This window comes from Chlorocebus sabaeus, chromosome 7 (genome assembly GCF_047675955.1).
Source record: "Chlorocebus sabaeus isolate Y175 chromosome 7, mChlSab1.0.hap1, whole genome shotgun sequence".
Classification (NCBI taxonomy): domain Eukaryota; kingdom Metazoa; phylum Chordata; class Mammalia; order Primates; family Cercopithecidae; genus Chlorocebus; species Chlorocebus sabaeus.
In genome coordinates, this window is record NC_132910.1 from 13270985 (window position 1) to 13287626 (window position 16642).

Consider the following 16642-nt stretch of genomic DNA (forward strand, 5'->3'; position numbering starts at 1 on the left):
CACCTCAATGAATAGTGAAGGGAATGGAGTAAATAAGTGCTCTTCAATCCATCAATCCTCCCACCTCAGCCTCCCAAGTACCTGGACCATAGGCACATGCCACCACACTTGGCTAATTTTTAAATTTTTTGAAGAGGCAGACTAAGTAAGTAAAGCCACCTAAGCTATTCCAGCTATTAACTCTATTAACAAACCTGATGAAAAAGATAAAAGCTATATAAAAACTCAGTATCAATAATTTCAAATATAACCCAATTCTATTTACAATCACAGCATACCTATCTCAATCTCTACTATGCAAGTAAATAAAAATCCTACCTGCTTGCTATAATCGCTCACCCCACTTTCCATCACTGCTAACTTTTCTTGTAGCTGGTGGACTTCCTGTTGAAGTTCTTGAATCCTGAAAAGCACTTTAAATTAATGCCAATATACTTTTATTAAGAAATACAAAATAAGAAACGAAGCTAGATGTGTTATTTCATAAATTCTATACTTTCAGCTTCTCAAAGAGGTAGGACATACTGTGCCAAAGGGTCCCCAAATCAACAAAAAATATAGTAAGTACATCATCATGGAGAGTTGGTTTGTAAGAATAGATTTAAAACTGAGTAGAAAATAATTTGTAACTCAGATACACTGTGCAAGAAACACCTCACTATTGCATTTTGATCCCCAGGAAAATTCTTTGAGGTACTGCTGCCAATTCTTAGGTTTAGAAAACTCAGGTTTACTCCAAAATTCACAGGCTTAGTAAGTGAAATAAGAAACTAAAATGTGTTTTCTGCCCCTAACCCTGTATTGTCTAACACTACTTTGAAACTCTGGAGAGAAAGATCATATGTAACTACAGCAAAAAACCTATTCCTTCTGGAACTTGTTAGTTCTAACAGAATCAAGATTTTGTCCAAATTACCTGAATTGTTCAGTTACATTATGACATAATCTATTTTCATATTGGAAAGACAAAACCTGAAGCCAGGTCTGCTTTTTTTTCTTTTTTGAGTCAGGGCCTTCCTTTGTTACCCAGGCCAGAATCCAGTGGCCCGATCACAGCTCACTGTAGCCTCAACCTCCACAGCTCCATCAATCCTCCCACCTCAGCCTCCAAAGTACCTGGGACCATAGGCACAGGCCACCACACTTGGGTAATTTTAAAATTTTTTGTAGAGAAAGAGTTTTTCCACATTGCCGAAGCCGGTCTTGAACTCCTGGGCTTAAGCAATCCTCCTGCCTCGGCCTACCAAAATGCTGGGATTACAGGCGTAAGCCACAGTGCTTCCAGCCCCAGGTCTGTTTTTAAAAGAGATTTTCCATGGGGTGGAGTAAATGAGGCTGGATACGGCTTGTACTTGATGTTAACTGGAACCAACATTTTCTACTAATCTAGGTTTAGGAGAAGAGTATGCATGCAGCTGCACTCATATAAATGCATGAATGACTCTGAATACAAACAAAATGTGCATATATAAATTAAATAGGACAATTAAAAGAGACGAATGTCACTTATGCAGCCCAAATAATTCCCTAAATAATACTAACACATTGTCTGAAAAGTCCTAGATTATAAAAACAAAACACTTCGCAGTTAAGGTCAAATAACTATATAAAAATATTGTGTGACAACTGAGTGAAGAGATCCTAATCAGTAGCTCAAAGGGTCTTGCTCTGTGTCCCAGGCTGGAGTGCAGTGGTTCAATCTCAGCTCATTGCAACCTCTGCCTCCTAGGTTCAAGCAATCTGCCTACCTCAGCCTCCTAAGTAGCTGGGACTACAGGTGCATGCCACCATGCTTGGCTAATTTTTATTTTTTTTTGTAGAGACAAGGTCTCACTATATTGCCCAGGCTGGTCTCGAATTCATGGGTTCAAGCAATCCTCCTGCCTCGGCCTCCCAAAGTGCTGGGATTAACAGGTGTGAGCCACTGCACCTGGTCCCAGTGATCTCTTTTAGATTGATCAACTGAGATTAATAAAATCCCCCACATTCTCTGCATAATCTACAAAATAAAAAGCTACCTGCATGAACTATTTCCGTTAGTGTATTCTATACTTTGAAATGCTTCTCCAGCTATTATCATGGAGACTAGTGCTCATCCTTTGAGTCTCTTATAATTTTCTTTTTCTTTTTTTTTTTTTCCCAAACGGAGTCTCGCTCTGTCGCCCAGGCTGGAGTGCAGTGGCGTGACCTCGGCTCACTGCAAGCTCTGCCTCCCGGGTTCACGCCATTCTCCTGCCTCAGCCTCCCGAGTAGCTTGGACTACAGGCGCCTGCCACCACGCCCGGCTAGTTTTTTGTATTTTTTAGTAGAGACGGGGTTTCACCGTGTTAGCCAGGATGGTCTCCATCTCCTGACCTTGTGATCCGCCCGTCTCGGCCTCCCCAAGTGCTGGGATTACAGGCTTGAGCCACCGCGCCCGGCTGAGTCTCTTATAATTTTCTTAATGGTGTTTTGTGAATTTATAATTTGAGCCTCTTAGAATTTTCTTAATGATGCTTTGTGAATTTCTCGTCTCATCTCTAGTACTGGACTACAAACTTCTCAAAAGCAGAAACACCATCTTCTTCATCTCTATATCCTCAGAACACTTACACAGTGCCTTGTCCAGGAGGTTTAATAACGTTTCGATCAAATGGAATTTATATATAATTCAAATGTAAGGAAATATAAACACAGAGCTAGAGAAACCATTAAAAAAGGAATTTCAAATCCAGTTACAAATCTCTTCATATTTAACTGGCAGTTGACATAAATCTAAAGTAATAAAGATTCCTGCAAAAGATACCTCTTACTTGGAGATGACACAAAATGTCAAAGCAGCTCTACTTAAACAGGTTCTTGATGGCACTAAACTATTTTTAAACCAGTGTGAACAGAAACCTTAGATATATGATCTACTTGATCAAAGTTTCAAAACAAGTAAAAACATTTTATATCAATCTGAAAGTATTTACCGAGTGCCTGTGCAAAGTTCTGTGCTAGACACTGGAGAGACAACAGTTAACAAGACAAAAAGCCCTCCTATCAAGAAACTTAGAGCTAACTGAGTGCTCAATTAACTCAAGCCAAGAAAGAATTATTTAATGCACCTGTTATCAGCCACTTGTAGGAGGTCTGCAATGTAAGGGTCATCTGGTTGAGGAACCGGATATGAACTGACTTCAGAGGGAGGAACCGGTTCATCAATTTGCATACGCTGGCGCCTGAAAGCAATACTTCTTTTCTTGCCACCTAAAAAGAATGAGTGTCTTAAAAAATTAAGAAGAAACAAAACCATGTCTTAGAATTAAATATTCCAGGTTAGCCTTTTGGTTATAAAGTGTGCTGCAGTTCATAATACATATTGATAAAATATTTTCCCCATCAATATGTAAATATCCACCCTGATCTTTAACTAAACAATGCATTCCTAAAAACCTCAACGAGACATGGTTATCAAACAAGTTTTATATGCCTGCATGCTTGGCATATATGCCCAGGCTTAATATGTTTGTCCACTAGATGGGGATAAGACTTTGGCAAGTTTAAAAGCTGAATATGGCCAGGTACGGTGGCTCACGCTTGTAATCCCAACACTTTGGAAGGCCAAGGCTGGTGGATCACCTGAGATTGGGAGTTCGAGACCAAGCCTGGCCAACATGGTGAAAACCCCTCTCTACTAAAAATACAAAAAAATTAGCTGGGTGTGGTGGCAGGCACCTGTAATCCCAGCTACTTGGGAGGTTGAGGCAGGAGAATTGCTTGAACCCGGGAGGCAGAGTTGCGGTGAGCCGAGATCGTGCCACTGCACTCCAGTCTGGGCAACAAGAGTGAAACTCCATCTCAAAAAAAAAAAAAAAAAAAAAGCTGAATGTGCCTGTGGTGTTCACTATTATGAGCTCAAGAAATTATCACTAGCAGAAAACTGGCAGTGAGAACTAAAATATGCATGCTTATTAAGTAATATCAACATAGCAGATAACTGAAATTGTAAGTAGGAAACTTAGAATGAACGGAATGTCATCTGTAATATAAAGCCAAGCTATAACCTGAATTAGGAGGGAATGTTTTCTTAATCTTTACAAGTAGTAGGACTAAATTTTCTTACAGCTAGATATATCTTGTCTTGGTCAAAAATACATAGACAATTTATCTTTTTAAGGATTTTGCCAAGATTAGAAGTGTATTTGAAAAACTAGAAGATCCTCGTGAAGAACAAACATAATTCACAATTTTGTCTCATTAGAATTCTAACAAATTTTGTATACTCCTACAAAAGTAGGAGTATACAAAAGGAGTTTTAAGGATAAGAAAACTGGGCCAAGAGTATTTAAATGACCTGCTTGTTCACACACCTGAACAAAGCTAACCATTCCTTCTTTCTTTACCTCCTGGTTTTCCTCCTTGGTGGCTCCTCAGTTCCTTTCAGAAACCGTCTTCTTCCACCTGTCCCTTAAATACCAACTTCCCTAGCATCTGACTCTGGGTCTCCTCTCTTTCCAGTCTACATAATTTCACTAGATAATTCTTACTACACCCATAGCTTCAATTACCGTGAGACTCCAATGACTCTCAAATTTGCATCTCCACCAGGGCCCACACTTTTGAGAACAGATCTACATATCCTACTGTTTGCCAAAAATTTAGACATGCATGTTTTCCGGGTATAGCACACTCCACACATCCAAAAGTGGACTCCTGCTCTGCTTCCCACATTCTCTAACTTAAGAAATAGTATCACCCTCCACCTACTCATTCACTCGAAAGAGAAGTCTGAGAATTCCTCTGCTTCCCAAATCTACACTTAGTCACTATATTGATTACACATCTTGAATCTCTCTGGAGTCTATCCCATTCTTTCCTCAGGAAACCTGATTATCCTCTTTTTAGGCTTAATATTCTAGTTACTTTCAAGGTTGACTTCCACTTTTCTCCATCTCTTCTGCCTTTGGCTCACAGTCCCTGTGTCCATCTATCTCATTTACTAAACTATCTCACGGTCTACTGAGTTTTCCCCCACCCTGCCTTCACAGTTCTAATCTGTCCACTCTCAGGAGTTTCCTCTCCCCTCAACCTCAGGCACACAATAAAATGACTACACTTTGGCCTTTGTCATCACTCAGAACTCTGCTGGCTTCTAGTTCTTCAACTCCAAAATTCCATTCTGACTGTAATCTTCAGAGCAAACAAATTACTTTTGGTACTCACCATGCTCTTTAATCTGTCTTGACCTAGTCCCATAAACCAGCAGCCACCTGTTACTTAATTTCATAATCTTGATCCCATGGTTCAGCTATCTTAACGATTTTGTCACTAATATTGTAGATTCTTCCACCAACCCATACCTGCTAAACAATCACCAACTCTGGATGTGGCCCATCGTTTCGTTTTTTTGAGACAGGGTCCCACTCTATCACCCAAGCTGGAGTGCAGTGGTACACTCTCAGCTCACTGCAACCTCTGCCTCCCAGGCTCAAGCAATCCTCCCACCTCAGCCTCCCAAGTAGCTGGAACTATAGGCTTGCGCCACCATGCCCAGCTAATTTTTGTATTTTTGGTAGAGATGGGGTTTCACCATGTTCCTACACTGGTCTCGAACTGGGCTCAAATGATCTGCCCACTTCAGCCTCCCAAAGTGTTGGGATTACAGGTGTGAGCCACCGCACCTGGACCCATCATTTCTTTTTCTTGCCTATAACTACTGAGCATAATGCTAAAAATAGTAAAATAAACTAAGAAAGTATATAATTTCCGAATTCTTTAATAAGTATGGGTTACTTTTACAAGTAAAATAATAATGATAATAATAATAGAAAAAAGAATTTAAAATATTGATTAGAGAAAGCTCTGGGCATTAAAGTTAGACTACTTATATCTGAGTAACTAACACTACATACATTTCTAAGCACACATATAAATTACTACCCAGATCATTAGAAATAAATAAGAAGTTTATGGTCTATTCAATATATATTTTCAAACACTAAAGTCTAAGCATGAAAATACAATCCAAAGTCCTATTTTAGTCAATGATGTTAACATCGTTAAAAGATTAAATGTGTCCAATTTGTCTTGAGAAGGAATTGATTTACCTGGAGTTTGTACTACAGCATGCAAATTCTTTTCTTGAAGTTGTTGAATTCTTTCATTCTTAGCTTTGCTCTCTTTCTCCAACAGTTTGAGTTTATGAACATATTGGTTATTTAGAAATTTCAGATCATCTGTTTCACGTGCACACTTCTTCAATGAAGTTTTCAACTCTTAAAATGAAAAAGATTCAAAGACCATTTTAAAGATCAAGAAATCCAATGAAGGTTTTCCATTTCACAAAATACAAAAAGTTGTATCAATTTAAAAGTCTCCACCTGCTTCTTACGCATGCTTTAGTAGAAACGTATTCCTTCTTCTACTATTATTAACAAAACTGCAAATAACTCACTAAGCACAAAAGGGAATCTTCATTTTGCAGCTATTGTATGAGCCTAATGTACATCATAGCTTTTGATCCACTAAATTGGGTCTGAAGCTAAAGGATTACCAATTCATACCATGGATTAGATAAAGTTTTCTACTTAATATAAGAATAATTCATACTAAGATAACCATATAATCATCTTTTCCCTAGTACTTTTGAAATCATTCTATTCTACTTGACAGCTCAAAGACTGACTATAAAACAGTCAGCATGATACATGGCTTTCACCTTATTTACTACTTTTATTTTCAGTAAGGGAAAAACAAAAGTTGTTTCAAGAACATTTCTTCAAATCCAGCATTTAATATTTCCTATGGCAATTTTAATTTTAAAATTTTAATTCTAAAAATGTAATCCACATATAGTGATTACCATAGCTATATAATGCACATTTATTTTCCTTCTCAGGAACTCTTCAACATACCTTATAGTCTTTCAGGGGCTATTAGCAGAAGGACTACCATATTTTCTTTTCTTTTTTTGAAACAAGTTCTCACTATGTTGCCTAGGCTGGTCTCAAACTTCTGGACTCAAACAATCCTCCCACCTTAGACTCCCGAGTAGCTGGGATTATAGGCACACACCATCCAGCTGTAGGACTACTATATTTTCTAATCGACAGTTTTAAAATTAGACATTAGCCTTTCCTTCTAAAACAAAAAGGACAAAGACATTGCATTTTAAAAATTATCAAATTTTCACTTACCTTTAACGTGTTGGTCCGAATGTTCTCTCAGTTTCATTAACTCTAGGTATAATTCATTATTTTCTCTACTCAATCTTGCATTTTCAAGTTTATAGGGTTCCAAAACAAAATCAAAATTGGCACTTTCTTTTTCAGCTTTCACAGTAGATAATTTTGATCGCCGAAGGCTCTCTGTTGTATGAACTAAGTCGCTAAAAGAACAGAAAATTTAAATACCAGGAAATATTTCATTAACTTTCTAATAACTAAAAACATATTTCTAAAGAGGCTTAAAATACAGTCATGCACCACATAATGACATTTTGGTCAATGACAGACCACATATAGAAAGGAGAGTAGTTCTGTAAGATTTATAATGGAGGGAGCTGAAAAATTCCTATTGCCTCATGAGATCCTGGTCATTGTAACACTGTAGCACAATACAATACCTTTTCTATGTTTACATATGTTCAGATATACAAATAGGCACCATTGTGTTACAACTGCCTATAGTATTCAGTATAGTAACATGCTGTCCAGGTTTGTAGCCTAAGAGCCATAGGATATAGATCATATAGCCTAGGTTTGTGGTAGGCTATACCATCTAGAGTCATGTAAGCACACCCTATGATGTCAGTACAACGATAAAATCACCTAATGAATGACATGTTTCTCAGAATGTGTCACTGTCATGAAACTATCCATGACTGTATTTGAAGACCAGTGAAGCAAAGAACTTCAGGGGAAAAAAAAGCTTAAGGGAGAAGTGTCTCTCAATTATATCATATACCCAAAAAACTGTAATTCTGTTCACAGAGAAAACCCTCAGAAATGTTGACTTTGAACAGTACAGCAGGGAAAAAACAGATGAGCTTCATGATTGAAAGACTTTCCGAAAAGCTACCCTTTTCTTTACCGAAGCATGAAGTTTAATCAGAAATGAGTTAAGTGGATTAGGTTTAAAACTGTATTTTTGTCTTTACCTGAAAAGTTTTTCTACCAAAGGTAAACACTCCACTGTCAGAGTCTGGCGGTATCCCAGCTGATCCAGTCTTTTCCTAATATTAATATACTTTCTTTCTACAGCTGTAGTCATCTTGTACTTCCAAAACAAGTTTTATTCACTTCCAAAAATTAAAGTCCTGAGAGAAAAGAATGAAACATCGTTATCTTCTTATAGCTATGACCGTTGTTTCACAATAAGAAGAAAAAATTATTTTAATATGAAGCAATTATTTTTTGTTTTTCTTCAGGTAGGTGGCCTTCTGGAAAATTCAGATTTAAAGTCAATGCTTATGATATTCCTGTTGCTGCATTAAAATAAATACTTCTTCATACAACTAAATGTAAAAGTTAAAATACTAAAGCTTCTAGGAGAAAACAAAGATTTTTCCTAAGCCTGAAGTAGGCAGAGACTTCTTAGAGAGGCCTCTTTTAAAAGCACTAAACATAAAAGATAAATTTGATAAACTGGACTTCATCAAAATTTAAAATGTCTCCTCATCAAAATACTCAAGAAAATAGAGAAGGCAAGCCAAAGAGTGGGAGAAAATATTCACAACATCTGACAAAGGATTTGTGTAGGGAATATAAAAGGAACGCTTACAGCTCAAGAGTAAGACAAACATCTCAATAAGAACATTAATTTGGGCTAAAACTAAAATTTAGTCGCGCTAAAGACTCAAACAGACACCTCGCATAGGTGTCTGAATGGGAATAATGATATGAAATGGTGCTCAACAGTAGTCAACATGGAAATACAAATTAAAACAACAAGGTACAATTTATCCCAAACTAGAATGACTAAAATTACAAGGACCGACAATAGCAAATGTCGACAAAGATCTGGAGCAACTAGAATCTTCACACACTGCTGACAGGAATGTAAAATCACTTTGGAAAAAGTCTGGCAGTTTTTTATAAAGTTAAACATACTTCTAGACTATAACCCTGTGATTCTATTCCCAAGTATTTATAGAAATAAAAAATATCCACAAAAAGACTCTACAAGAACGTTCACAGGAGCTTTACTCATAGTAGTCCCAAATTGGAAACAACCTAAACCCCCATCAACAGCAGAAGGCATAAACTATGATATATTTATACAATGCAATATTAAGGGATAAAAGAAACTACTGATATACAACAACAGCATGGATGAATCTCAGAAACATTATTTGAGCAAAAGAAACCAGACATACACTGTATGACTCCATTTATATGAAGTTGATGAACAAGTAAAATTAAACCATGGGGTCAGAAATTAAAACAGATGTCTGGGGAGGTGAGGTGGGCTGCAGATTGCCTGTTAGAGTTAAGAGACAACTTTTTAGGGTAATGAAAATATTACATTGATTGGGGTAGTGGTTACACAAGTGTATACATTTAGAGAATGCACTTTTCAAATAGTACACTTAAGCTCTATACATTTCACCATGTAAATTTCACTTCAGTTAAAAAAAAGACACACATAAGTACCTCTGTTCAAGTTCTTATCTGTCTTTTTAAATATTTATAAATATATTCCTATCAATCTGTCCTAAAATGGAGTTATCCAAAGATCATTTCTTTTTTTCAATTTTAATTTTTACCTTTTTTAGAGAGAGGGTCTTGCTATGTTGCCCAGGCTGGTCTCCAACTCCTGAGCTCAAGGTATTCTCCCACCTCTACCTCCCAAAGTGCTAGGTTTACAGGTGTGAGCCAATACGCTCAGCCCAAAGATTATTTCTTTAGAAACTTTGCTCTTTTCTAACCTTTGCTAACTAACTGCAGTCATGGTACTCACACTTCTAAGCCAAATAAAAGTTTTGTTTTACATCTGTTGTTCTTCACAATATATTAAAAATGCATTACATGCATGAGCATACATGTAAAAGCCGATCCTCACAACTACCCTGTGAGGGAGAAAGACCAATGATAATATCCCTACTTAAACATAAGGAGAGGCTGCCTCAAGAAAGTAACTCTTCCAAAACCACGGGGCCACAAAGTAGGTGGGCAGTCATCAGAGACCAGGTCTCCTGAGTCCCGGTCCAGAACTCTGGTTTCTGTACCATGCTTCCTCAACTTACCAAATCATTTCTAAATCAGTCACTCTCCTTGGTGACTCCTTTCTGTATATCTTTCACTTTGCTCTCGTTAGCTTTTCTTGAATCGCTTCCTAATGGATTTCCTAGGTTCCTTCCACAAGAGACACCTAAGTGATGCAGGGTTTTTAGGGAAATTCCTGCAGACATCAGAAATAGACCTGACAAATCCAGGTGTATTGCTACCAGGGTGTAAACTTAAAGGGGTGCACCACTCAAAACATTTCCCCTCTTTGCTACCAACTCCAGTTACCCAGAGATAATACCTCCTCACATCCTGCTTTGGAGGGGAGGGAATGAGAATGAATACGAATCAATAAATCATGGGCAGGGCCTCAATACACAGGACAGATTAAAATCCTCCCAGACAGAAACATGTTAGGCCGTCCCCATTCATGAACTGTTGCCTTCCTCGCCTTCCCCGCCTTCCCCCGTAACCCCCATCCAAATATGGCGGCTATACTCCATAAGTTTCTAGCAAAGCAACATAAAAGGTTCGGTTTGGGAGTCACCCATACATATATGTGTAGAAGTATCTGGGGGTTGGCGTCTGAAAACCAGTAAATTTAATGCTGTATGTACGTGTGCGCAGGGGTTAAAAAAAAACAAAACAAAACGCAAACAAAGAAACCCGTTAGCTGTGGTTATCTCGGCGTCCTTTCGTATTGAACTCAAAGTAGTAAAGGCTGGAAAGCAGTGGAGAGGCTTCAAGGGAGCTGGGTGAAGGTTAAGTAAAGGCTGTCGTCCTACGCTTTGGGACATTTTTGTTACAAAGAGCACTGTGACACTGAGACGGCATTTTAATGTTTGTTTAAATTGAACCATTGGTCAACAGCAAGCCTGTCTGCACCGCCTACACTGACGCTCCGTGACAAGTCGACCCAAGCGCTCCTCCGGCCAATCTCCCGTTTGCAACTTTACCGTCGGGTGTTGACAGGAAGGAGGTGTGGGGGCGGGGTGGGTGGGAAGAGTCCCCGCACCCCTCCCCACCCGGTCCGACCCGGCCCAGCCTCACTTCCTCCCGCGGCCGCGCGACCTCCCGGCAGCGCCCGAGCCCGGCGCCCGGGTACCGCCCAGAAGGCGAAGGCGCCACCACCGCCGCAGCTGGACCCCTCGCTCCCACGGCCGGACTCACCGGCAGCTTCAGCCGCATTGCCCTCGGGCCTCGATTTCCCCCACTAGCTCCTTCCGCCCAGGCACGGGCTCCGGTGCTAGGGCAGTTTGAAAATGGCGCGGAGGGACGATCCGGGCCGACACGGAGGAGGCGCCGCGGTTGCCCCGGTAACGGGAGCGGCGGACGGTGCGCTGCTCGCTGCGCTGCTCGCTGCGGGGACGCGCTTGGAGATGGCGGCGCCCCAGTGCCCGGAAATGCAACGGCCCGGACAGCGCGACGCCACGGCGCCCCCTGGAGGTCGGCGCCCGCGGCCGTCAAATGCCAAACCTCAGCTAGTGCCTGAGCTGGCATCCTCTTTCTCCTGTCGGCGGGAGGTTTGGATCACCTACTGCGTATGCGGCGAAAACGCCGCCCCAGTACCGTACCCTGCAGCGGAGTAGTCTTCACTTGCAAGGTGAACGCCTGCTCCTCACGTAAGCCCCAAACGCAGATAACACGTTGTCTCTGCAACTTTTCCTGACAACCAGCGAATGCAATTAATTGTCCCACAATAGTATCTCCCTGAGGCTCTGTGTAGATCCATGGAATTCATCCATCAAAATACGATCATTTGTTGATCTGTCTCTCCCTGCCGCCACCAACTGTGAATTCCTTGAGTCGGAGACTATTTTACTCAGCAAAACATTTGTGAGTGAGTGGAATTAAATTGAAATAAACTGTTATAGTCCACTCACAGATGGTAAACACATAGTAAAATCCTAGAATTCCATTTCTCCCCTGAAAATTTCCCAGACGATCAGAGGGAGTTTCATTCTTTACTGTTTACTTTTCTCCCAAATAGGCCTTCTGAGGCAGCAGAATAGGGAAGGAAGTCAGAAGACTGACCAGCTCATACATATGGAATGCATATCGTACATAACACTTAAAATCATGGCAAACTCACGCAGGCGCACTAAGAGAGAAAAACAACAAGAAAACGGATATGACAATTATAGGAAATCCCCTCCCTAGAGTTAAGGAAGAATAGGAAGTGGGCATAAAAGAACAAAGGCTATTTTAATCCACGGCTGATACCACTTGAAAATCAGCCCGTTCCTCTCTCTGGAACATTCTTTGCTTAATAAATTTTGTGGAGTGGTTATTTGTGAGTCTCATCCAATTCTTTGTTCACAGCACCAAGAACCTGGAACTGCCAACTTCCAATCTGGTAACATATTTTGGTGAGCCAGCCTGTAGGTAAGCCCAAAAGAACTGGGACTTTTTATTTTCTTTCTTTTTTGCTTCAGCTCTTTCACTTTGATTTAAAGTTGCCTTTTGCTGGCACAGATTGGGCAGTTAGGAGCCAAAAAGGCACCGGCCACTTGAAGACTCCCATTGTTGTGGGAAAGCAGAGGATCAGAGAGACCAATGGGTGGAGCAGGAAGACTTTATTAAGGTGTGCACCGGCTCAGTGGATTTGCATCCAAAAAGCTGAGCCCTGAACAAAGACAGAGCTTGGCTTATATAGGCTAAACTACAGAAGCAAAACCAAGGCAGTAAATCATACAGTGACAGGTTTCGTAATCTATAGCATAACTGCTGACTTCGCATAACTTGTTGCTTTGCTTAGCTCGTGGCCTTGCAGCTGTGTCAAAAGAAAAACAGAAACCTACAAATCTTGCTAAACACAGGCAAAAATAGTCATAATTAATGGTCTAAAGAAAGAGAAACAGTAAAGGAATTTGTTTTTCTTAACCATTGCTCGGGGGTGTTTGGAGCTCATTCCTGGCTTCTTAGACTAGGTCACCATGACTTTCCTATAGCCTTGCTTGTTACTATTCTTAGAATGAGTAAATGCAGTACAAAACTTATTTCTTTCTTTAAATTCCTGCCTCAACGTGACAGGATAACCTGATTGGGGAATGGAACAGATAAGTCCCACCGGGTACAAGATCAATCCCTGCAACAGTGAGATGCATGTTTATGCGGCTATAATTATTACATTATTTGCTGCTTGTTTTTTTTGTTTTTTGTTTGTTTGTTTGTTTTTGAGATGGCGTCTCACTCTGTTGCCCAGGCTGGAGTGTGGTGGTGTGATCTCGGCTCACTGCAAACTTTGCCTCCTGGGATCAAGCAATTCTCCTGCCTCAGCCTCCTGAGTAGCTGGGATTACAGGCGCCCGCCACCAAGCCTGGCTACTTTTTGTATTTTTAGTAGAGACAGGGTTTCACCATGTTGGCCAGGCTAGTCTTGAACTCCTGACCTCAGGTGATCCGCCCACCTCGGCCTCCCAAAGTGCTGGTATTTACAGGTTTGAGCTACCATGCCCGGTCAGCCACCATGCCCGGCCTTGCTGTCTGTTTTAATTTTTTTTCTTTTCTTCATTTGTGTTGGGATATCATGTTTAGACCAATTAGAGATATCCCCCAAACCCAAAGGGCCAGGGCAATAGGTAACTGTCTGTGGGAAGCCCAAGGGTTAGCATCAGCCCGAAGATTAGGGCCAACTACCTGAATAATGAGAGTACCCTGCTTCTTCTGTGAGGGATCAGATCTAGATTGTTTTAGTTTAGTACATCTGGTGCTAAAAGAAAACTCCTGGTGGAGATTCTTGGATCATTGCATAAATTGTGCAGTGGATCCATGGGGAAGTTGCTGTGCCTGGTTTATCTCATATAGCTAGAGGGCACTCTACTACCTTATTGAGAGGCCAGTCTCTAATAACAAATTTAAACTAGGCGGTCTGCAATTCCTTGCCCTTCAAAGTAGAGTTACTACTAAATAGTTAAGGAAACCATTTGGGAAGAAACCCTTTTGGCCAGCTACTGGAATACTAGAAGCCAAAGGTTACACCCAGGAACTAAAGGGAAACTTATCATAGGTGACCAATTATGGCAGGATCCTTCTTCAAATGGCACTGGTGCCCACCTATGGCTAGAGACATTTGGCACTCAGAGGACAGGTCCATTTGGGGGATGCCCCAATGGACCAAAATTACAGTCCAGATCCTTCAGTAGGGGACACCCTTAAGGGAGACTCTAGATGTAAACTCATGAACCTATGAGACTCCCTTCTTCTTTTCCACAGATTAGTCATGGGAAACACTCCGTCAGTCCTGTCTGACTCCCCTCTTGGCTGCATCTTCAATCATTGCAATCAGTTTGACCCTGAAAACCTGTGAAAGAAATGCCTAATATTTTATTGTAACACCTTTTGGCCTCAATTTCAGCTAGGGAGTCAAGAGCAATGGCCAGTCAATGGAGTCTCAATTATGACACCATCCTCCAATTAGATCTATTTTGTAGAGACAAGGCAAATGGTCAGAAATACCATATGTGCAAGCCTTCATGGCCCTATACTAAAAGTCTACCATTTTCAAAGCCCCCAACACTTCTCCACAGAAAGAAACTCCTAAAACTAAGCTGGATACTGTAGATAACCCCTTCTTGCAAGGAGTACATATGTGTCAGGGTGAACAACAGCCACCTTCCTATAATCCAGGTCGAAGTCCACTCAAAGCTTCAAAAGAAGGACAAGAGTCATGGGTCCTAGCGAGCCCTCCCCATACTAGCTTAGGAACACCATATTCAATGACACCACCTGCCCTGCTACCTCTCAGAGAGGTGGCAGGAACTGAGGGTCCCATCAGGGTACAGGTCCCCTTCTTAATTACTGATATCCAACAGTGTAAGGAAAAACTGGGCAGTTACTCAGAAATTTGTTGATGTGTTCCAGACTTTGACTTTGCCTTTCAACTTTTCTTGGAGAGACATGCAATTCATTTTGGCCACCTGTTACATACCTCTGGAAAAGGAATGAATTTTTGAGGCTGCTCGCCAGGACACTGATGAACGTTTTGCATGTAGCCTGCAGGGCAAGACAGACCAGGAGCAGATACAGTCCGTACTACTGAACCCAACTGGAAATATAATACCCCCATGAGAATGAATAATCAAACTAAATTTCTTGAGGCACCACTGAGGGGAATGAAAAAAGGGGTAACAAAGACAGTAAACTATGATAAGTTTAGGGAGATCACTCAGGGGAAAGAAGAGAATCCAGCCATGTTTTATAGTAGACTAGACGAAGCCTTTAAAATATATACAAACTTAGATCCTGCTTCTCCTGAAGGCAAGATATTAATGGCACAACATTTCATTAGTCAGTCTACCCCAGACATTAGACATAAGCTCCAGAAGCTGCAAATGGGGCCACAGACAAAACCAGTTCCTTGACACCACCTTTATGGTGTACAGCAATCATGAACTGGAGGAAGGGAAAGGAGAACAGAGTAAAAAAACCCAGCAAGCCAGAATTATGGCAGCCATCATTAGTGATGCCTTGAATACCCAAAGAGCATCCAAGGGAAACACAAAGGGCTAAAAAGATAATGCTAGCAAAGGCTCTTCCTTCAAGTGCAAAAAAAGATGGGCACTGGGCAAAGGACCATACTAAGCCTCCACTGGGCCCCTGCCATCAATGTGAAGGCACCAGTCATGACCCTTGGCACTGGCCAATTGACTGCCCCTGCTCCCACTGAGGGGCTCGGTCAGTCAAAACTCTGGCAGTGTAAAAGGAGGAGTTAGATGAAGACTGAAGTGGCCTGGGGTCTTTCTCACTGTCCCTGTCCAGGAACATCATCATTACTATTGAGGAGCCCTGGGTAACTCTGGACATCATGGGCACCCAAATTTAGTTTCTTTTTGATACAGAGGCAAATTACTCTGTCCTTACTGCTTATGCAGGAAAACTTTCCTCCCAGTCCATGAATGTTATGGGAATGGAGGGGAAGTCAAAAATGAGATGCTTTGCTCCTCCTTTAACTTGTCAATTTGAGAAGCAAATTTTCCAATAGGAGTTTCTAGTAATATCAAGCTGCCCAGACCTCTTGTTGGGGGCAGATATCATGGTTAAAATAGGTGAATTACTACAATATAAACACTGCCCAGCAGGACTGATGACGGTTGGGGAAATAAACAGTGTCCTAGACCCTATTAACAAACAGGTCAACCTACTAGCTTGGTATACTGGGAAACCAGGGAACACCAAAATGGCAAAGCCAGTCAAAATACAGCTTTAAAAGACTCCAGCTATTTTCCCAACCAAAAGTCATATCCAATCAAGCTGGAGGCCCATAATTCGGGAATTGCTAACTCATGAACTTTTAAAGCCTTGCAAATTCACCTTGTAATACTCCCATTTTATCCATCTTAAAAACTTCAGGGGACTATCAGCTAGTACAGGATCTCAGAATAATCAATGAAGCTGTTATCCCTATCCATCCATTGGTGGCAGATCCATACACGGTCTTGGCTCAGGTGCCAC

At 40.9% G+C, this 16642-nt stretch overlaps 1 protein-coding gene across 2 annotated transcripts in view; it reads right to left on the reverse strand.

Moving 5' to 3' along the window:
- The window catches only part of CEP135 (centrosomal protein 135), an 83918-nt gene extending 71712 nt beyond the window's left edge, over nt 1-12206 (reverse strand). Inside the window, exons 1-6 of one of the 2 annotated variants that reach the window (XM_007998651.3) lie at nt 11765-12206; nt 8123-8281; nt 7161-7351; nt 6072-6239; nt 3090-3231; nt 319-403 (exon numbers count right to left, since the gene is read on the reverse strand). In XM_007998651.3, coding sequence (XP_007996842.3) covers nt 319-403; nt 3090-3231; nt 6072-6239; nt 7161-7351; nt 8123-8235 — 699 coding nt within the window. In that variant the 5' untranslated portion in view covers nt 8236-8281; nt 11765-12206. Of the gene's footprint in view, nt 1-318; nt 404-3089; nt 3232-6071; nt 6240-7160; nt 7352-8122; nt 8282-11360; nt 11468-11764 lie in introns of those variants that run through there. The other variant, XM_007998650.3, reaches the window with a different exon arrangement.
- Nucleotides 12207-16642: the final 4436 nt, after the last annotated feature.